Consider the following 23039-nt stretch of genomic DNA (forward strand, 5'->3'; position numbering starts at 1 on the left):
TAATTTGGGATGGATTAAAGACTTAAATGTTAAACCTAAAAGAATAAAAACCCTAGAAGAAAACCTAGGCAATATTATTCAGGACATAGGCATAGGCAAGGGCTTCATGTCTAAAACACCAAAAGCAACGGCAACAAAAGCCAAAATTGACAAATGGGCTCTAATTAAACTAAAGAGCTTCTGCACAGCAAAAGAAACTACCATCAGAGTGAACCTACAGAATGGCAGGACATTTTTGCAATCTACTCATCTGACAAAGGGCTAATATCCAGAATCTACAAAGAACTCAAACAAATTTACAAGAAAAAAGCAAACAATCACATCAAAAAGTGGGTGAAGGATATGAAGAGACACTTCTCAAAAGAAGACATTGATGCAGCCAACAGACACATGAATAAATGCTCATCATCACTCGCCATCAGAGAAATGCAAATCAAAACCACAATGAGATACCATCTCACACCAGTTAGAATGGCGATCATTAAAAAGTCAGGAAACAACATAGCTGGAGAGGATGTGGAGAAATAGGAACGCTTTTACACTGTTGGTGGGACTGTAAACTAGTTCAACCATTGTGGAAGACAGTGTTGCAATTGCTCAGGGATCTATAACTAGAAATACCATTTGACCCTTCCATCTCATTGCTGGGTATATATCCAAAGGATTATAAATCATGCTACTATAAAGACACATGCACACGTGTTTATTGCAGCACTATTCACAATACCAAAGATGAAATCAATGCAAATGTCCAATAATGATAGACCCGATTAAGAAAATGTGGCACATATACACCATGGAATACTATGCAGCCACAAAAAATGATGAGTTCATGTCCTTTGTAGGGACATGGATGAAGCTGGAAACCATCATTCTCAGGAAAGTATTGCAAGGACAGAAAAACAAACACTGCATGTTCTCACTGATAGGTGGGAATTGAACAATGAGAACACTTGGACACAAGAAGGGGAACATCACACACTGAGGCCTGTTGTGGGGTGGGGGGATGGGGGAGGGATAACATTAGGAGATATACCTAATGTAAATGAGAGGTTAATGGGTGCAGCACACCAACATGGCACATGTATACACATGTACCCTAGAACTTAAAGTATAATGTAAATAAATAAATAAATAAATAATAAATAAAAATTGTATATAATGAAAATCTGCACTTACCTAAGCAATCTACAGATTGAATGCAATCCATATTAAAATACCAGTGACATTCTTCACAGATATAGAAAAAAATCCTAAAATTTTGATGTAACCATTCAAAACACCCAGAATAGCCAAAGCCATTGTGAACAAAAAGAATAAAACTGGAGGAATCATATTACCTGACTTCAAATTACATTACAAAGCTATAATAACCAAAATAGCATGGTAGTATCATAAAAACAGACACACTGACCAATGGAACAGAGTAGAGATCCCAGAAATAAATTCACACATATGCAATGAATTCATTTTCAACAAAAGTGCCAAGAACATACATAGAGGAAAGGACAGACTCCTCAATAAATGGTGCTAGAAAACTGGATATCCACATGCAGAGAATGAACCTACACTCCTATTTTTTGTCATATATAAAAATCAAATCAAAACGGATTAACACTGAAATCTAAGACCTCAAACTATGGAACTATGGAAGAAAACATTAGGGAAACTCTCCAAGACATTGGTCTTAGCAAAAATGTCCTGAGTAAGACTTCAAAAACACAGGCAACCAAAGCATAAATGGACAAATGGGATCACATCAAGCTAAAAAGCTCCTGCAGAGCAAAGGAAACAATCAACAAAGTAAAGATAACCCACAGAAGGGTAGAAAATATTTGCAAACTATCTATCAGACAAGGTATTAATACTCAGAATATATAAGGAGCTAAAACAACTCGATAGAAAAGAAAACGAAATAATTTAATTTAAAATAGGCAAAATATCTGAAGAGACATTTCTCAAAAGAAGACATGCAAATGGACAACAGGCATATAAAAAATGTATTTTATCCAAAAGAGAGGCAAATAACAAATGCTAACAGGATGTGGAGAAAAGGAACCCCTGTACACTGTTGATGAAAATGTAAAGTAGAACCACCACCATGGAGAACATTTTGGAGACCCCTCGAAAAACTAAAAATACAGCTACCATATGATCCAGCTTTCCCACTGCTAGGTATGCACCAAAAAAAAGAAATTAATGTATCAAAGAGATATCTGCATTCCCATGTTTATTGCAGCACTATTCACAATAGCCAGGAAATGCAATCAACTTAAGTGTCCATCAACAAGCAAAAGGATAAACAAAATGTGGTACATATGCACAAGGGAATATTATTCAGCCATAAAAAGCAAATGAGATCCTGTCATTTGCAACAACGTGAATGAAACTGCAGGACATTATTTTAAACAAAATAAACGAAGTGTGGAAAGATAAATTTTGCCTATTCTTATTCATATATAGGAGCTAAAAATTAAAACATTTGAAGTCACAGAAATACAGAATAGAATGATGGGTACCAGGAGCTGGAAAGAATAGTGGGGGGTTGGGAGGACATTAATGTATGCAAAAATATAGTTATGTAGAATGAATAAAATCTAGTACTTTATAGCAAAATAGGGTAACTATAGTCAAAAAATTATTTATTGTACATTTTAAAATAACAAAAAGTGGAATTGGAATGTTCCTAACACAAACAAATGATAAATGCTTGAAGTGATAGATACCCCAATGACCTTGATGTGATTAGTATTAATATAAATTGCATTACTGTATCAAAATATCACGTGTACCACATAAATATATACACCTATTATGTATAATTATTATACAGTAATAATTAAAAATTTTAAAAATAAGTTTAATAATGTTATCACAGAGGTAAAATGTAGGTGTTAAGCATTACTCAAACCGATCTTCAAATCATTTAAAAGTCAGTTAAGGCCGGGCGCAGTGGCTCAAGCCTGTAATCCCAGCCCAGCACTTTGCGGAGGACCGAGACGGGCGGACTCAGGGTCAGGAGATCGAGATCATCCTGGCTAACCGGTGAAACCCGTTCGTACTAAAAATACAAAACAAACTAGCTGGCGAGTGCGGGCGGCCTGTAGTTCCCAGTACTCCGGAGGGCTGAGGGCGGAGAATGGGTTGCAAGCCTTGGGAGGCGGAGCTTGCAGTGAGCTGAGATCCGGCCACTGAACTCCAGCCCCGGGAGACAGAGCAAGACTCCCGTCTCAAAAAAAAAAAAAAAAAAAAAGGTCAGTTAAGCCTTGAAATAACTACTGCCTAATTTCTGCCCAACAAAATACAAATTGTGAAGCTTCTAAATGAAAATGACTCATCTCAAAGTTCAGAATGACAAATGATTGGAATATTTTTATTCAATCCTGCTTTTCAAAGGCAACTCTGAATACATAAGTAGAGCTTATAAGAATCAGGTGAGCTTGGAACTAGATAAATATGCAGGGGATTTTTACAATCTTCCTTACCCATATGTGACAAGGAATTTTTATTTTAATGCGGTCTTAATAATACCACAAATATTTGAACTACTCGCTCCATTGTATGGCCAGTTCATAATATTGTACTCATATAATCTAGGACCTTGTAGTAATAGTTTGAAGCAGGTAGACGTGATGCTCCAGCTTTGTTTTTGGCTTAGGATTGTCTTGGCAATGGGGTCTTTTTTTGAACGACACTTCTCAAAAATAAGACATTTATAACGCCAACAGACACATGAAAATATGTCCATCATCACTCGCCATCAGAGAATGCAAATCAAAACCACAATCGAGATACCATCTCACACCAGTTATGAATGGCAAGTCATTAGAAGAAGGTCAGGAAGACAACAGATGCTGGAGAGGAATGTGGAGAAATAGGACACTTTACATTGTTGATGGGAACTGTAAACTAGTTCAAGACACTGTGGAAAACAGTGTGGCAATGCCTCAAGATCAGAACTAGAATACCATTTGACCCAGGCCTCCCATTAACTGGGTAAGTACCCAAAGGATTATAATCCCCCTTCATGCATGCTATAAAGACACATGCACATGTATGTTGTATTGTGGCACTATTCACAATAGCAAGATTGGAATCAACCCAAAGCATGTCCTCAGGACAGACGCTAGATTAAGAACAATGTGGCACATACACAGCATGGAATACTATGCACGCCATAAAAGGATGAGTTTGTGTCCTTTGTAGGGACATGGATGCGCTGAACCATCATTCTCAGCAAACTATCTCAATAACGAAAACCAAACACCGCATGTTCTCACTCATAGGTGGGAATTGAACAGTGAGATCACACACAAGAAGGGGATCATCACACATTGGGGCCTATTGTGGGTGCAGCACACCAACATGGCACATGTATACATATGTAACAAACCTGCACATTGTACACATGTACCCTAGAACTTAAAGTATAATAAAAATAAATAAATAAAATAAAAAATAATAAAAAATAATCCTAGAAACCATTCTATAGGGCTGATAATCCTAAAATAAATTATGCTTCCATTGGAACAATGTCATAATTGGTAAGGCCTTCCTGATCAAGGACTTAGTGTCGAAAAAGCAAGAGCTTTATCAGACAGTGCATCATAAGAAATATCTGTGTATTTGTATAATAAATTACAATGTCAAAACTGTGCATAAGCACATCACACACAATTCTTGTTACTAGAAGCCTTAATTCACATCTGTATAAACATATATCATTATTTAACCAGAAATTTTACCTTTAATTTATTCATATTTATTAGATGCCTATTTTTGCACCAGGTACTATATTAATGACTGCAAGAAATGCCAGTATATACACAATTCCTTCCATTTAAAAGACTGAAATCTTTAAGGTAAAATGAGACACATTCGAATAACTATGCGGTGAGTGTTATATGCATGATACAATTTAGAAGGGTACTGAAAGGAAAATATGATTAGTAACTGGAAAAACAAATAAACGCATAAAGGATTAGGGCTGTTAATCTAAAATTTATGCCAATTATCAACAAATGTAATTTCATGTTTAATGAGTAATACTTGTGATTTTCTTCCTTAAAATTTATAAGAATTGAGGAGAATGATTCATGTGGCTCCATTTCCTTAAAATATTAATGGCTTCCATTTTATTAGATGTCCCTGTAACCATGCCATATTTGCTTTAATTCTATTAACCATCAGTTACACTAAAAACTGCAATAGTTATTTTAACTCCCCAAAGCCATTAACATTTTACATACTGCAAAGCCTCATTCAGAATTTCAAGATTAAGAAGAGAAATTTTCAAAATCAGATCTTCTAATTATCATTTGTCTTCTTTGCTTTTTTTTGAGACAGAGTCTTTCTCTGTTGCCCAGGCTGGAGTGCAGTGGTACGATCTCGGCTCACTGCAACCTGTTTCCCACATTCAAGAGATTCTCCTGCCTCAGCCTCCCGAGTAGCTGGGAATACAGGCACCCACCACTGCGCCCGGCTAATTTTTTGTATTTTTAGTAGACACGGGGTTTCACCGTGTTAGCCAGGATGTTCTTGATCTCCTAACTTCATGACCCGCCCACCTCGGCCTCCCAAATTGCTCCCAAATCAAGAATGCTCCACCCATTCTGAACTTAAAGATGGTCAAAATGGTTAAATCAGTTGTATTGGCAAGATAATGTTTAACCTTATGTCTCCCTTTGGGAACTCAAAAATCCTCAAGTAGTGTCTCTTTCATCTTTGATTCTTCAGAGCAGATTGTCAATAAATATTTATTTTAAGAAACTGTGAATGTTTTAATGAATGAAGAAATGAAGAATTATAATGAATAAAGAATAACCTTATAAATGAGAAAACAGCAGGCCCCAGAAGAAAAGTAAATGAACAGTAAAGTGCTTGGCTATCTCAAATACAGTACAATTAGTCTTATATATTATTCTACTATTATCAATAACTAAATTCTGCAGTTCAACATACCAAAAAATTAAAATGTGATACGAGATGTTAATGATCTGCAAGTAACTACTTCTTACTAATCAAATATAAATCTGATTTTTCTTCTACCAAAGTCCTACAGTTATGTTTTTACTGTGTCATTCACAGTTTCCACATAAAAGCAGCAGGATGCTAAATGAAAGAAAACATGCTGTGTCAGAGTAAAACTGGCCATAAATGAAAGTTGTCTGAATCACTCAGCACAAACAGTACAGCGCAACTTTGCAAATGCATTTGCTGAGGAATCTGAAGACAATACAACTTTCAAAATCAACGGCTTGTTGCAATGAAAATAAATACTTACAAAAATAGTAAAGATTCCTTGAGTCAAGGAAAAAAGTAAACTTAGTTCACTTAAGATACACATCTCAAGGCCTTTAAGTTAGAAAGAGAGAATATTCTAAAGAATAAAACCTGTAATATATATGAATTCTTCAATTTCAGAGATGTTTTCATCTTTTCAACCACAAAGACCAGCACAGTATGAAGCACAAAGTCAGGGCCCATTAAATGTCTTTTGACAAAAGGGAAAGAGGAGGCAAACAGTAAATCTCGGTTAATTAAAAGAACTTGGATACAACAAAATATTTGGGAATATGATAGTCATTAAGTGCTCATCAAACCTGAGTCTCTACCTCTAGATACAGGAAAGTGATTATTCTTCTTGGCTGCTTTTGTTTCTAGTTTGGGCCATATGATTAGATCTGACCAATGAGTTGTGAGCAGAAGTAAAGTGAGTCTCATAATTCAAAGTATTTTATTACAGGGACCTCCAGAGATTTCTTTCTTTTTTGCCAGGGTGAAAGGCAATGTTTGCAAAGTTAGCTGCTTCAACAGCCTGAATACAGGAGGAGAAGACACTGAACAGAACCCTGACGCCTTCCACAATAACCATGTAGCCTAAGTGAGAAAGAAATCCATATTATATAAAGTCGTTAGATGTGGAAGTTATTTTTTATTTATTTTATTTATTTACTTATTCATTTATTTTTGAGAAGGAGTCTCATTTTGTCATTCAAGCTAGAGTGCAGTGGTGTGATCTTGGCTCACTGCAATCTCCAACTCCCAGGTTCAGGCCATTCTCCTGCCTCAGCCTCCTGAGAAGCTGGGATTACAGTCACCTGCCACCATGGCTAGCTAATTTTTATATTTTTACAAAATACAAATAAAGACAGGGTTTCACCATCTTGGCCAGGCTGGTCTCAAATTCCTGACTTCAAGCAATACCCCTGCCTCGGCCTCCCAAAGTGCTGGGACTAGAGGCTTGAGCCACTGCACCCAGCGGTATTTTTTATCACTTAGCCAAGTTTACCCTGACTCATCCACTTAGGCATTTTTCCTTCCTTTAATGGTACCAGGTCTTTTGTATTGTTCATTATATATGAATCTACTCTCACATTAACTTTTCTAGAGAGTAATCTTGTAAATATTTAGAATTAGAATTCACTGTGTAAAGCTGTTGGAGAACCCATGACAAATCCTTACATTTATACATTTATATACCATAATCTGGAGAGAAAGTTCCTGAAGTAAGTTCTTTAAAGAAATAAGTTCTCTAACTTTTTTCTAGAATGGCATTTTAATTTTTTTTGAAAATCCCAAGGAAGGTATTCAGAAAGTTACTCATTAGAGAAAAATTGGAAAAATACTATAAAGTGGTTTGAAAAAATATAATAAATGTGAACACTTATCAAATTGTTCCAAATTTACTTTGGTTTCTTTTAATAAACCCAAGCAAATCCCAATTTGCTCTCGGCATTTGATGTTTGAAGAGTTCATACATCCTGTCCTTTCCCTTCCAGACTGAAATACCCCAGAAGTACATAAAAACAATAGAACTGTGGTATATCTAACTATATCTAATCCATTAGGTAATATCTTTGGTCATTCAGGAAATGCTCAGCATCTTAATAAATAGAGCCATATTTTATTACGAAAATTGAAATCTCCATGAACTACATGAAGGTCTGCATTAATGCTAACATTAAAAATTAGGACTCATGAAGTATTACAAACTCCCAAGTATGAATATCCTCTTTTGTGACAAAGTTCCTTTTTGATGGGATATCTCTCAATAAGGATATTGATACTATTCATGAGCATTTCAAGAAACATGACCGCATTTTAAGTTCAGATTAAGCACTAAATGTTGTTTCTGTTTTCCTCTTTTGTATCTCTTATAGAATGCTGCAGCCTAGACTTAGAGTAAGCAAGATTAGACTGCTTTAAATATTTTCATTTTATTACACCAAATTGATGCAAACAATTGAAAAATGGCTCAAATTAATTTTAAATCTAATACATTTTCCCAGAAGATTGTAGGATTTGAACTTAGAAAGGATCCAAATCCAGATCCTATCTCTGCCATTTATGAGCTGTGTCATTTTAGGCAAGCTGCTTATCTTCTCAGTGCCTTATTTTCCTCTTTTGCAAAATTTCATCACTACAGTATCGTTTAATTTATAGTACTGTTGTGAGGACTGGATGTGATAAGACATGTCAGGCATTAAAAGTAGTCCCTTGGTTCAAACAAGCATTAAAAACACATATTTCTATTATAATTGCTTTAAAATAAAATAACTGAACCATGGATGCATTCTTAAATACATGCAGTTGCTTAAATTATTTTGGAAGAGGAATATAGAAATGTGTCACTTTTCACACATAGAGCTACAATTTTCCAAATATATGTCACTTGTTTCACATGTATCTAGAACTAAATAATCCCTACCATTTCCTCCTTACAGTGCTACAAGTAAAAAACATATTTCATGCGTTGTAAATTAATTAAGTGTAAAGTAACTGGCCGGGCGTGGTGGCTCACGCCTGTAATCCCAGCACTTTGGGAGGCAATGTCAGTGGATCACCTGAGGTCAGGAGTTCAAGACCAATCAGGCCAACATGGTGAAACCACATCTCTACTAAAATACAAAGATTAGCCTGGCATGGTAGCACACACTTGTGGTCCCAGCTACTCAGGAGGCTGAGTCACAAGAATCACTTGAACCAGGGAGGGGAGGTTGCAGTGAGCCAAGATTGCATCACTGCACTGCAGCCTGGGTGACAGAGCGAGGCTCTGCCTTAAAAAACTAAAAATGAAAATTAAAAAATGAATAAACTGTAAAGTAACTGAAAGATGAGACATAACTTGTGAAATCCAAAGGAAGATGGTAAGATCGTGAAGTAGTATCTGGTAGTTCTCTTTAGGAAATTCAAAAGTTTCAGTATTTAATTCAGTAATTTTCATCTGTAAATCCAATGAACATGTACAATATTTTAAGTTTCTGTTCCAAGCCTGATAGACTGTCCACCACCATGGCGGTGGTGTCTTTCTGCCATCTAGTGGAAAAACTATACTACTACAGGCACACTTTCAAAAACTTAAATATAAGGCCCTCAAACAAACAAAACCGCTTCTTTTGTTTCTTAAGTTTTATATCTTAAAAGTGGATCTGAGGGCTGGGCGCGGTGGCCCACGCTTGTAATCCCAGCACTCTGGGAGGCTGAGGCGGGTGGATCACTTGAGGTCAGGAATTCAAAACCAGCCTGGCCAACATGGTGAAACCCCATCTCTACTAAAAATACAAAAATTAACCGGGCATGGTGGTGGGTGCCTGTAATCCCAGCTATTCAGGAGGCTGAGGCAGGAGAATTGCTTGAACCTGGGAGGCGGAGGTTGCAGTGAACCAAGATCGCGCCAGTGCACTCCAGCCTGGGCGACAGAGCAAGACTCTGTCTCAAAAAAAAAAAAAAAAAAAAAAAAAAAACTAAACCTGAGAAGAATGACTTTGTGATATTATAAGCACTTTTTACATTTTATTTATTTATTTATGTATGTATGTATTTATTTATTTTATTGAGACCAGGTCTCACTCTGTTGCCCAGGCGGAAGTACAGGGTCGCAATAACTCACTGCAGCCTCCAATTCCTGGACCCAAGTGATCCTCCCACATCAGCCTTCTGAGTAGCTGGGACTACAGGTGTAAGCCACCACTTCTAGCTAATTATTAATTTTTTTTTTTAGAGATGAGTTCTCGATACTTTGCCTAGGCTGGTCTCAAACTAGAATTATTTAAATTAAATGCAGTATGAAAAACATGAGATATGAGAGAATATGTAAAAGGCACAACATTCAAAGTTGAATAGCGTACCCCATTAATATAAATACCTCTCCATGAAGAAATAGTGAAAATGTTGTGATGATAAATGTTTTGTAATACTTCATTAGTCCTAACTTTTAATGGTGCATCAACTGGAAATCTTTTTTAACAAATTTTCATACTTAGATCAAAAATATCCATTGCAACAATAATAATATAACAGCCAATGCACAAAAGAACAAAATGAAGCATGAAATATATATTTCCATATGTACAAATGTAAACACACACTCACATAGTCATTTTTTAGTGTAATGGAAACAAGATGCCTATTATCATTTGCTATTTTGTGGTTACAAATTTGCCCAGGATTAAGAAATGGCCACACCAGAAAAAAATGATTAAAACCTCTAACATCAAGCACAGTGATTTTGCTATCACACAGTGTTACCTTACTAACTTAAGGCTTCTTCACAAAATAATTATCAGATCTCAATTACCTAATATTTTCATTTGAAACCCAATTACATAAAATGATAGAGATATCATAAGTGATTAATTTTGAGCATTTTCACATATATACATGGATAGGTAGGTAGAAAGATTATTTTAAAGGAACATTTTTGGACAATAGATGTTAAATACTCTGCTGAAAAAGGACACATCTGTAAGAAGGTGAGCAAAGTGATCTCCAAAAGGCAATCACACTCTAATACTTGTGAAACCTGAGGCCACATGGACCCAAAGCTGCAGTTCACCCCTCATCTCTTCCCATCCCTGGGTCTGTCTCATACTATGAGGGAGCTTCATACTAACGCCTCTGTGACACCCTAGTTCACACATAAAAACTCAGACCATGCCTCTCCCCATACACCCCACCTCCACCCTCATACTAAAAGCAGGTTCTACAATTTGGACCAGGAATAGGGTATCCTGATTACCTCCAATGCATGCAAGCATTAGATGAGCATTTCACATTGGTCCTCATAAGCTTCACACCAACTCCTCACCCTTTGTGGAAGGGCACTGCAGGAGGACAGTGAGGTTAGGGTCTATTAGGGACTAAGAGTAGTACTGGAGTCAGTGTGATTTACAAAAGGGTATTTTCTAGAGGGCTATATGGTAGAGAGAGGATGCGAAATAATGGTGTCAGAGGAGATCCTCATGTTCAGCATTTTTCCTAGTTTCTGTATTCAAGGGTCTTGTTCTAGAAAAAAGAATGTCAAACTTTCCATGGAAGCAAGGAAGACAGGAACTAAAGACAGCTGTCATGGTGAACTCCATCCTGACCTAGATGAAAAATTTGTTTCTCTGACTTGTAATGTCAACTATGGAAACAAATTTTCCCTTCAAATATGAAGTGTCTATCCTGTAGTCTGTGTTCATTCTGCAAGAGGCATGAACATGCCAGATACAGACAGCATTATTTTATTAGAGACAGACGTATGTATATACTTACCAAACTGTTCATTTTTGAAGATGAAGAACCTGGTCTTTGCTTTCTTAAACTATTAACTTCTTCTATATTTCCATCTTTTGGTTTCAAAATCATTCTGCTACTCCCTGCAGTGCCTTCTGACGACGATCGCAGTCTCCTCTCTATAAATCTTCCCTCACGAAATGGACTGAGACTACTGGCAAGAACTATGGAAAGGAAAATAAATAAAAATGAACGTAAATATTTAAATGTACTTTTTACAAATGTCCCACTGAAAGATCGCGGAAAACTCTTAGTGTTATTCAAAGCTTCTCTATCATGAGAAAACTTTTACATATATAGCATCAGTTTAGTTCACTTAATCATGTAATCTCTTTGAAGCCCAAAACTTTTGGAGTCATCCTTGGTTGCTTCATAGCTCACATTAATCATATAAACAAACCCTGTCCTCATTTCCTTCAAACTGTATACAGTATCTGATTCCTTCTACCTCTCTTTCTAAGACCCTGGACCAAATCCAATCTATGCTTGCTTGGTTACTGCAATGTTTGCTACAATTCTCCTGTCTCTGCCTACTCCCATCTGCCTCTCCACCCCCAACACAATCTACATTCCACATGGTAGCCAGAATCATATACTTAAAACATAAATGAGAGCCATCACCACCACTCTTCTAGACAAAAGGTGATGTTTTCCAAATGGCATAACATATTCTTCATAATACGACCTATATGACTGCTCTTTCTGTCTACAAACCAAGGACAGGAGGGGCACACTGTTCACCTGCTCATCTCTGTAACCTCATGTCCTGCTCTCCCCTCCATCACTCTGCTCATGCTACATTGGACTCTTGCTGCTCTGGTACATCACCAGCATGCTCCAGACCCACACAGCCTTTGACCCACAACTTTGCACTAATATATTTTTCTCAAATATCTATATGACTTATTCTTTAAGTTCCTTCAAACCTTTACCAATATGTTACCTTGGGTATCATCCCACTCACATTTAAAAATGCAAACTGCAATCCCACCTCTGCTTCCTAAGCCTTTATTCTGCTTTAAACTTACCCTCAGCAGTTATCACCATCTGATACAAATAGCATATTAACTGAGTATCCCCGGTAGAAAGTAAGCCTCAGGAAGGTGGGGATCTAGGCCTGCTTTGTGTACTGCTACATACCTAGTGCCTAACATAGTGTTAAAACCATAAATATTTGCTGAATGAATGAATGAGCAAATGAATAAATTGTTCTAATTAGGCTCATCTACTAGTTTAAAGACTGTCCAGAATCTATTAGTCCAATACATAGCAGTTCTTTTAAAATAACTTTTTAAGCCAATGAATACAAGTTAAATTGTCAGATAACTCAACATTTTATTGTTCGTTCTGATATGATTGTACACCTAATACACTTAGATGTGTATCAGGTACTGGCTTAAATGTTTCATACAAAATACAAACTAAATTTAGCATTATGAAGGTTAGTATCTACAGCAACTCTTTATTGGATAAAATGCATTTACTTAGTTGTTTTTAAAACTTTAAACTTCAAAATTATAAAATCCTTATAAATAGAACACAAATATGTTCACAAACTAAAGGATAGTATACTGTCCTTGTTGACATTACCAGCTTATTTATCCAAGAATAGCCAACACATTATCAAATCAGCAAAATTAATGTGTTACTGTGTTACAATTAGGATCCGAATCAACATATTAATAGTCTCCAAGATAATTGGTCATTATCTAATTTCCAGAGAGAGAAACATACACAGTATTCAATTAGGCTTTGAGGAAAGTCATCATTACTAAATAAGAATTAGATATGTCAGGATAATTACATTTCTATCCCTTTTTTATATAATTTAAAAACTTCCTGACTTTCAATATCAAGTCCATCATTTGCTAACAATGTGACCCTACAAAGTTATTTAACTTGCTATAAATCTTAGTTATTAATACGACATGCAAAATTTTTATAAGGACTATATAAAATAGTGCATTCAATTTTCTTAGTACATTTTTGGGCACATATTAATTGTACAAAAGGGCAACCATCATTAATATCATCATCATCATTATCATATTCTCATGATTGTATTACAGGTAAAGAAGCTACGCATGTATGACTAAAGCCAAGACCACAGACAAGAATACAAAGTTCAAAAAATGGACAAAACATGGTCAGGTGCATAAAAGTGATCTTGTATCAAATGAGAAAAGTATTAAGACAGCTGGAAAATTAACTCATGTATTTAAAACTTTAAAATTTCATGTTTGTGGATGAACTATATAATCCTATTCCTCGTGACATTATGTTACATAAATTTTATTTCATATTTTAAGTCATGACATGTAGTAAAGCATAGTTATGGAGAGCCAGAGCTTTGGATTCAGAGTTGTAATTTGACTGCACTACTTACTAGCTGTATGATTCTTTAGCCTCTGTTTACACATTTGTAAAATGGGAAACATAGGCGCCTACCTCATAGGATTTGTACCCAATAAATGAATTACTAGTTTTGCAATTGTCAACACACAATTTACCTTTGCTCCCATTTTCTTGCCTGCAAAATAGCTTATAATAATAGTAGCAATTTCAATCATTTTAATTAATGTATATAAAGTAATATCTAGGACATAATAATCACTTCCAAATTTGGGGAAATTAGTAGTAGTAGTAGCATTAATGATAGTAGAGAAAAAGGAATTAAAATATGTCTAAGATAGCCCAGCAGGTGGTATGTATTCAATAATTTTCTTGAACTGAATTTCATGTTAAAAAAACAAAATTTTCTGTAGCCATATTAGAGTAATTCACATATACTACCACTTTTTTTAAACTAAAGAGAAGGTGTCCAAAGTTGCACAGTTAATGTCAGAGGCAGAGTTGAAACCTGTCTCCAGCTTCCAAAGATAGGTTATTTTTAAGCTTACAATTCTGTTTTTGTGTCTAGAGATAGGAATTATTTATGTTGAAACATAGATCCTACTTAATAATGAAAGCTTAGTTAACAAAGGAAATAATGTTAAATTATACAAATTTTATAGTGATTTTAGCTGGAATATATCAATTTCATTAAATAAGAAATACCAATGCCTCTATAATAAACTCTATAAAAGACAGTCCTTACTTTGGAGAAATCCACATTGCAAACAGAATTAGTTTCCTTTCACTTTCTTCTGAAGGTGCTCCAATAAGCACCATAACTAAGAGGCTGCTTCTTAGTTACGGATAACATAACTAAGAAAAAATGAATAATACTGCTGAATTACATTTTCAGCATAATACAATTGATGTAAGTTTAAAATCAAGCAGGGGAAACATTTAACACAAATTGCAAATAGGAAACCATTTTGAAAGTGAAAAACAAGAAAAATGTGGTTTCCATTTATGAGATAGAATAAGAAAACTGAGTAAAGTATAATGAAAATCAATTCATATCATTTGTTACACAAAGAAAATCAGCATACCTTTGGCAGGATTTGCTTCATATCCATATGACGTTTTGTTAAAAATATGATGATCAGCAGAAGTAGGTATTATCTTTGAATCTGAAATAGGATGAATCCCTTTAACATGTTCAGCTATTGCTTTATGTTGCTCATAAAATCCAAGTTTCCTTGGGGAGTCTGTCCGCAACATTGTTTCACCATTTTGTAACCCTATATTTTCTTCTATTTCAGTATCTGCTGGTAGGTTACTCTCTGAGTGTCTCACACTTGTAGCAGGTAATTCAGCAATTTGTAATAACACTTCCTTCTGATTAGCAGCAGAGGTTTCTGGTAAGGAATTCGATTCAGTGCTACATTGACCCTCTAACCTATATTTCCCGGGAGACATAATTGCACAGGGGACAGTTCCCTTAAGTTCTATTGTTGTCTTTGTAACAGCAGCAGGATTGAGAGACATCTGAGAGGTAGAATCATTGTGGCCAAAGTTGTCACAGTGGGATGCCATGCTTCCACTTTTAGAAAATGGATCCGTTTCAGACACAGAATCTTCAGTCAAGGCTAAAAATTCTGAAGGTGTCTGAGCTGTGGTAAGATCAGCAGAAAGCAAAGGAGATTGTAAAGAGCTTCCTGCCCGTTCTGTTACATCCACAGAGCAGGACGGCGAAGCTCTTACTAACACAGGTTCTCTCTCTTGGTACTGTGTAACTTCCAATGAGAATTCAGAGTGCTGTACCAATGAAATAGATTGGCTCTGTAGAACTGGCTTAGAAAATTTATAGTGAGATGAAAAAGATTTAGGGAGTAGCTTCCTTGTTGACTGCTTAACAGAACGGCGAGTTTGGTCTTCTGTGAAACCAGAATCATCCCCTTCACTTTTGCCAGAACTTAGACAATTTATAAAGACATTCTTGTTAGTTGAGTGCTCTTTTTCCCTTTCAAAGTCCTCTGTCAAAGATCTTGTTATCTTTTTATTTCGTGAACTACTAAAACCAACAGAATGTCTTCCCCTGGTCTTAATATGTTCTTCCAAACTCAGTTTCTGCATATTGCTGTGACCAGGTTGAGCACCATTTGAAATACTAAGGTTCTGGTTGGTAGGTTCTTGCTTAGGCTCACTCCCCTTCTTATGGTGGAAGCTAATGGAAGGAGTACGGAATATGCTCCTCCGTTTACCTGTGCTACCTGAGCTTGAGTTAGTGCTGGAAGGAGAGGAGCTGTGGACACCAACTGTATTACTGGAAGAAGGTGAAGAAGGAAGAGAATCATGTCTTCTGCTAATACTTCTTCTGAATATTGGCAACCGGGAGACCAGGGTAGATCGTCTTGATCCTGAGTCCCCCATTGGGACTCCAAGGCTTGCACTGTGAAAGCCAACTTAGCAGCCTGAGAAAGGTTAAAACAAAAAGAACAAGTCAATAGAATTCAACTACAAATAATACATTTTAAAACAAAATACTGTTTTTCAAGACACGAAATAGAATTTGGTTTATACTAAAACAATCAATAACAAAATCTGATACCTAATAAACATTTTGAATTTGTAAGTAGTAAAATCATCCAATAACTTGTACTGATATTTTATAATGATGCAAACATTTTAATATTAAGAAAAATATTTAAAGTTTATTCAAGAGTGTTGGCTTTGGAGACACCAGGTATTTAAGACCCAGACTTACTACTTATAGCTGTTCCATAATTTTAGCAAACTGTTTATTCTTAACTTTTTATGTTTTTTTTTTTAGATGCAGTAGGCACATGACAGACATAATAATTTTTGTCCGGGTAAATGCGCCACCATGAGTCTTGTCAGAGACTACTAGAAGTATTTTCATTTTATACCACATGACTCAAAAATTTACTGACAGGAGCTCAACAGAATCATAAACAAGACAATGGTATAGCCTGACAGTATAATCAGCACTCAAAGAAAAACCAATTGCTAAAGACTTTTTTTTCTCTCTTTTTTTTCTCTCTCTCTCTTTTTAAATTATACTTCAAGTTCTAGGGTATATGTGCACAACATGCAGGTTTGTTACATATGTATTCATGTGCCATGTTGGTGTGCTGCACCCATCAACTCGTCATTTACAATAGGTATTTCTCTTATTGCCATCCCTCCCCCTTACCCCTACCTCACCACAAGTTTCATTTGGGAAGCTGAGAGATAAGCAGGCCATTGGAAGAAGAAACTAAATCACAAGGATATAACATAGGGTTACAAACAAGTTAAACTTATGAGAGAACCACAGGTGTCAGTTGAAGAAAATACTTGAATAAAAACTAACACAGTTGGTAACGTTGAGAGAAGTGAGAATACATACTGAGAGAATCAAAAGCATAGAAAATTTATGAACCATATTAATGTCAGTATATTCAGGGTATCAATGGAGAAGATAAAGGAGGAGAAGGACAAGGGTGAGGAGAGGTGGCAGCTACAACTCATCAACTGTGACATACCAGGTACTTTCCCACAGATTATCTCTTTCACACCTTGTATTTCTAGAAATAGGTAATAAGACTATGAACATTTTACAACAGAAAAACAACTTGTGTAATGTCATTCAGCCAACACCTGGCAAAACAGGAATAAAAAACCAAGCCTTATCTAACTACAGGGTAAGCTCATGATCAGCATGGTACATACTACTTTCACTAAAGTAATTAGTCATGAACTCCTACTGCTGAATGAAGGTCCTGCTATGTTTCTACATCAGGGATTCAAACTTGTACAGCAAATATTGTTATTCTGGTGACCACCATTTTTCACTGATTTTTAAACTGTACCTGATTTGGATGCTATTTTGTTTAGGAGTTTTGCTTAATCCTTCAACTGTAATGCACCCTTTCCCTTTGAAAATTGAACCAGACTCTGTTTCATTTTCTTAGTTTTACAACCGAAACTACCTGACTAAAATTAATACTATACAAAATTTAAAATCCTCTATTTTATCATCCTTGTAAATATGAGAATTGATCAAGTAAAATACTTTCATTTCCTTGAACAAGTATGTGACAAAAATGACGAATATTTGCTTTTAGATATTCATTCATAACTATTTAATATTTTCTCCAAACAACATAAAATCTGACATATTTGTATTATAAGATATTTAGTGGATGATTTTCACTACAGTCAATGACTTTAATTTTAAAACTTGATTTTATTTTAATTCACAGATGACAATTTTATATACTTATGAGGTATAACGTGATTTTTGATATGTGTTTATATTATGAAATAATTAAGCAAATTAACATACCTATCACCTCATATACATACCATTTTTTGTAGTGACAGCATTTAAAATCTACTCCTTTAGCCATTTTGAAACATGCAGTATGTTATTATTAACTATAGTCACCACGCTGTGTAATCAATCTCTAAAACTTATTTCTCCTGTCTAACTAAAACTCTGTACCCTCTAAACATTATTTCCCCATTCCCCTGGCCCCAACACTCCAGACCCCGGTCTTACCATCCCGGTCTCTGGTAACCATTCTACTTTCTACTTCTATGAGTTTAATGATTTAGATTCCATATATAAGGGAGATCATGCAATATTTGTCTGTCTGTGTCTAGGTTATTTCATTGAGCATAATGTCCTCCAGGTTTATCCATGTTGTGATATGTGACAGAATTTCTTTTTTAGGCTGAATAGCATTTCATTATATATATAAACCACATTTTCTTAATCCCTTCATCCACAGATGTACACTTAGGTTTGTTGTGTATCTTGGCTATCGTCAATAATGATGCAATAAGCATAGGAGTACAGATATCTCTTTGACATACTGATTTCAAATGTTTGGCTATATACCCAGAAGTAGGATTGCTGGATCATATGACAGTTCTATCTTTAGTTTTTGAGGAACCTCCATACTGTGTTCCACAGAGGCTGTGCTAATTTACATCCCCACCAACAGCGTGCAAGAGTTCTCTTTTTTCCATATGAATTTGAATTTAAATCAAACTATATGTGAACCACTCCCAAAACATTTCAGTATTCTTGTAAGACTTTGCTTGAAGAAAACCTAAAACATAAACAGACATTTTAGCTCTTAAAACTGTTCACAAATAAAAATGTGTGATTTTCCTCACAGCTTAGATTTTCCAAAGTGTATACAATGAATAATACATATTTTCATGACTATATTCTTTAAAATGTTTTAACTAACATCATTCACAGCCATGATTTTTTTCACTTACATGCAACATTTATTTCCATTCAATGCCTATTGAAGAATTTTGCTCTAATTAGAACATAATCAACCATAATGATTTGCAGCTGGTTGTGAACCTATAGCCTTCAATGCCTGAATGTCAAGATATCAACCATCATTACTGAAATACTCAAAATTTATGTATATTAAATATTTATTGGCCTTTTTTAAAGTATTTTCTGCATTTGGAGCAGCATTAAAAGTAAAAGAGTCAGTCTCATATCTCTTTAGCAAGTATTCAAAGGATTTAACTAATGAAAAAAAAATTTAAACAATTTTATAATCACTCTTGCTCTTAAATACTTAATGAAAACCACCAGACTTCCACTGGGCACAAATAATCTATTTAGGTCAGTGATATGTTTGTCTTAATTTCTTTAAGTAAAAACATCATAGATACTAAAAGGTATCTGCACATTGTTGAATAACCTGGAGTAGATATAAATCTACTAGAGATAAATATCCTTCATATGTCTTTTATTTTTAACATGAACTCATATTTCCCTTGAGAGTTTCCCAGCTAAACAAGAGGAAAATAGACTATAGGTCAGGATTATCCATATTCTTTAGGAAAGCTCTTTAAGGCTTGGAAGCTGTCTACATTTCCAGATTCATTACTCTTCTCCTCACACTTCATGATCCGTTTACACTGACGACTGTCATTTTCTTATCTTTCTTTCCTTTTCCTTTTCTTTCTTTCTTTGTTTTTTATTTTGTTTTGTTTTTTTGTTTTGTTTTGTTTTGTTTTTGGAGGCAAGGTCTTGCTCTGTCACCCAGGCTAGAATGCAGTGGAGAGAACATAGCTAACTGCAGCCTCCAATTCATGTGCTCAAGCTATCCTTCTACCTCAGCCTCCCAAGTAGCTGGGACTACAGGCATACAGCATCATGCCCAATTAACTTTAAAAAAAAGTTTCATACAGACAGAATCTTGCTATGTTGCACGGGCTGACCTCAAACTCCTGGCCTCAAACAATCCTCCTGCCTCGGTGTCCCAAAGTGTTGGGAGTCCAGGCATGAGCCACTGCACTTGGTCATGACTGCCATTTTCTGATCACTTTCACCTTCAAGACCTTTGGAGATTTGGGTCCACCAGCTTGGGATGCCCTTCCTGTAACTCCAACATGGCAAAAGCCTCCTACTATTATAACATTGCCCCTTCCAAGCTGCTATCCCTGACACTCCTTCCCTACCTGACAACCCATTCCCACTGTCTCTCATCCTGGAACTGGTACTCCTCCTTTACATTTCCTCAAGTATTAGCTTACCTAGTAAGCATCTGTTTATTTATCTCAAGTTACTATTTTGTCTTAAGCTTCTTAATGACAAAAACCATTTCTCCTTACGTTGATACCCAGTGCCTGAGAAAACATGCAATTTGTACCTATAGAGTACATAGATTTCTATGTTTTAACTTCAACACTTCAGGATTTCAAACCTACATAAACATATTTTCTGTCTCACTGCCATGAATAAATCTTATAATCCTGAGGGTAATTATGCTAAATTACAACTTTTAGAGATTCATATTTATTAAAAGGCTTCCAAACTGTAAAATTTCAATAATCTGAAATTTGCTAATAAACAGTTGAAAACATGAAAACATAATGCTGAATAAGTTTCATGAAATAATGTCATCACAGCAACTTCAATTATTCATGAAAGATAAATGCAACAACATCATAACTGCTAATTTTATTTCTTTTTACTACAATGTTTTATAACAGTTACCTTTAATCCCTTAGCAAATATTATATACAGTTTTATAAGTTTCCAAATTGGATAAAATAAACATCTTTTCTCAATTATTATCTAATATTTCTCAATTCAGAAATCATAGTCACTTTCATAATAATAGGTCTTAAAAATATGAAGGTTGAACTAGACCCATCCATTACCTAGGGGTCTTTACTACCATAAACGTTATTTTATTTTGAAAAAACAAATTTGTTACCTAAGTTTTTTATTATAAATGTAATGATATGTAAATAAACAAAAGGTAAGATTAACTTGAAGACAATACTACTACACAAATGTATACGGGCCCTATTAGAAGTAAAACTCAGTTTGATCGCTTAGAAATTTACAATGGCAACCTGAAGAAACAGTACTTTTGTTCTTTAGCACCAGGATTTAACAAAAGGCTTCCAGAAGGTACAGCACTCTATTCAGTGACCTCTACAACCTTAGCAAACACAATCATTACCCTTAACAGAGTACCACATTATAGGAGGATCTATTTTAAATAAAATTAGAGTCAAATTTCTTATTTGATATGGTTGAAGAAGACATGAATTCTAGTTAAACGATTCATAATTTGAATATGGATCATTAATATGTTACCTACTTAAAGTTGGACTAAAAGTAAAATATATTACATAATTAAGACAGTAATTTTAAAAATTATTGTCTGGGTGCAGTGGTTCATGCCTGTCAATCCCAACACTTGAGGAGGCTGAAGTAGCAGGACAGCTTGAGCCCAGGGGTTGAAGACCAGCCTGAGCAACACAGGGAAAGCCGATCTCTTAAAAAAGTTAATTAACTAGGCATGGTGGCACACACCCGTTGTCCCAGCTACCTGGAAGGCTGAGGTGGGAGGATCCCTTGAGCCTTGGAGGTCAAGGCTGCAGTAAACCACGATCGCACCATTGCACTCTAGCAGTGCACTCTAGCAGAGACAGAACAAGACCCTATCTCAAAAAAAAAAAAAAAAAAAAAAAAAAAAGTACTATTTATTTTGTAATTCCAAATGCATAAATTAACCAACAGCATAAAACAGTCCTGCAGGGTTTCAGAGCTGTATCATCTTGGAAGCTGACTACTATATACTTAAATAGGTCTATTTGTCTGTACAGGTAACAGGAAAGCAAAATTACCTTCACTTTTCTTCTTTCTCATTGCTTTTCAAATATTTTCCTAGAATTTGTACACCCCTCATATTTTTTCATTATGAGTCATAGATGATGACATGTCACCTGGTCTCATATCTGAGACATATCTGAGATAATCCTAAGTATTCTTTGTCTCTCTTATATACCTCTTACATACACACGCAATTGGCACTTAAATGCAAGTACTACCACTTACTAATACTATAAAGTGGAACATCAATAATAATTACTTTATAGAGTATTTTAAGAATGAGAAGATACTACATCACAAGGACACTAACCCACTGCTTGACACAGAGTAGATATACAGCTCTGCCTTCTCTGTCGAAATATATTCAAGCAAGAGGTAGATGGTGGTGCAGCTCTTAGAGTAGTTATGAAAATCATCTACCTAACAAAATGTGTGTCACAACCAGTCTATTAAAAATCACCTAAAACAATACTGAAGAGATGTATATAATGTGAGATCAGTACTCTGACCTCTTATAATCAAATTCCTTAAATTTATATTTTTATTGGCATTTGAAAACAAATGATCAATATTTGAAATGTTTAAGGGAATGCTGCATAAGTTAAATCTGTCCCCAGCCCTATTCTTTCTCAGAAAAACATTCAGAAAATAACCTGGTAGAGCCTAAATGACCACATTAAAAATAAAATCTTCCATTATACTTGGTGAAAATAAAAGAAGATCCATGAAAGAAATAAATATTTCCCAGGTAATAATTTTAACATTAAGAAAATGATGGCAGAAAATTAATAATATGTAAACATATCAAAGGACATTGATCAATTTTTACCAAAATAAGTAGGATATCAGCTTGAAGTAAGTTCCCAATCTTACCTAATTATATCATTTAACTCAGATTTAAACAGGGCTCGCACTTGTGAAGATTCTTGCAGTCCAGGCTCTTTCTACTAGAAAGACCATGCTATCTACATCTCAACAC

At 35.3% G+C, this 23039-nt stretch overlaps 1 protein-coding gene across 1 annotated transcript in view; it reads right to left on the reverse strand.

Moving 5' to 3' along the window:
- Positions 1-23039, reverse strand: part of CCSER1 (coiled-coil serine rich protein 1) — a gene marked incomplete at its 3' end in the record, with an annotated part of 317033 nt that overhangs the window by 133146 nt on the left and 160848 nt on the right. Inside the window, exons 2-3 of the mRNA XM_017863078.1 lie at positions 14997-16361; positions 11539-11723 (exon numbers count right to left, since the gene is read on the reverse strand). Coding sequence (XP_017718567.1) covers positions 11539-11723; positions 14997-16320 — 1509 coding nt within the window. The remainder of the gene's footprint in view (positions 1-11538; positions 11724-14996; positions 16362-23039) is intronic.

This window comes from Rhinopithecus bieti, unplaced genomic scaffold (genome assembly GCF_001698545.2).
Source record: "Rhinopithecus bieti isolate Rb0 unplaced genomic scaffold, ASM169854v2 scaffold_67854, whole genome shotgun sequence".
NCBI lineage: Eukaryota > Metazoa > Chordata > Mammalia > Primates > Cercopithecidae > Rhinopithecus > Rhinopithecus bieti.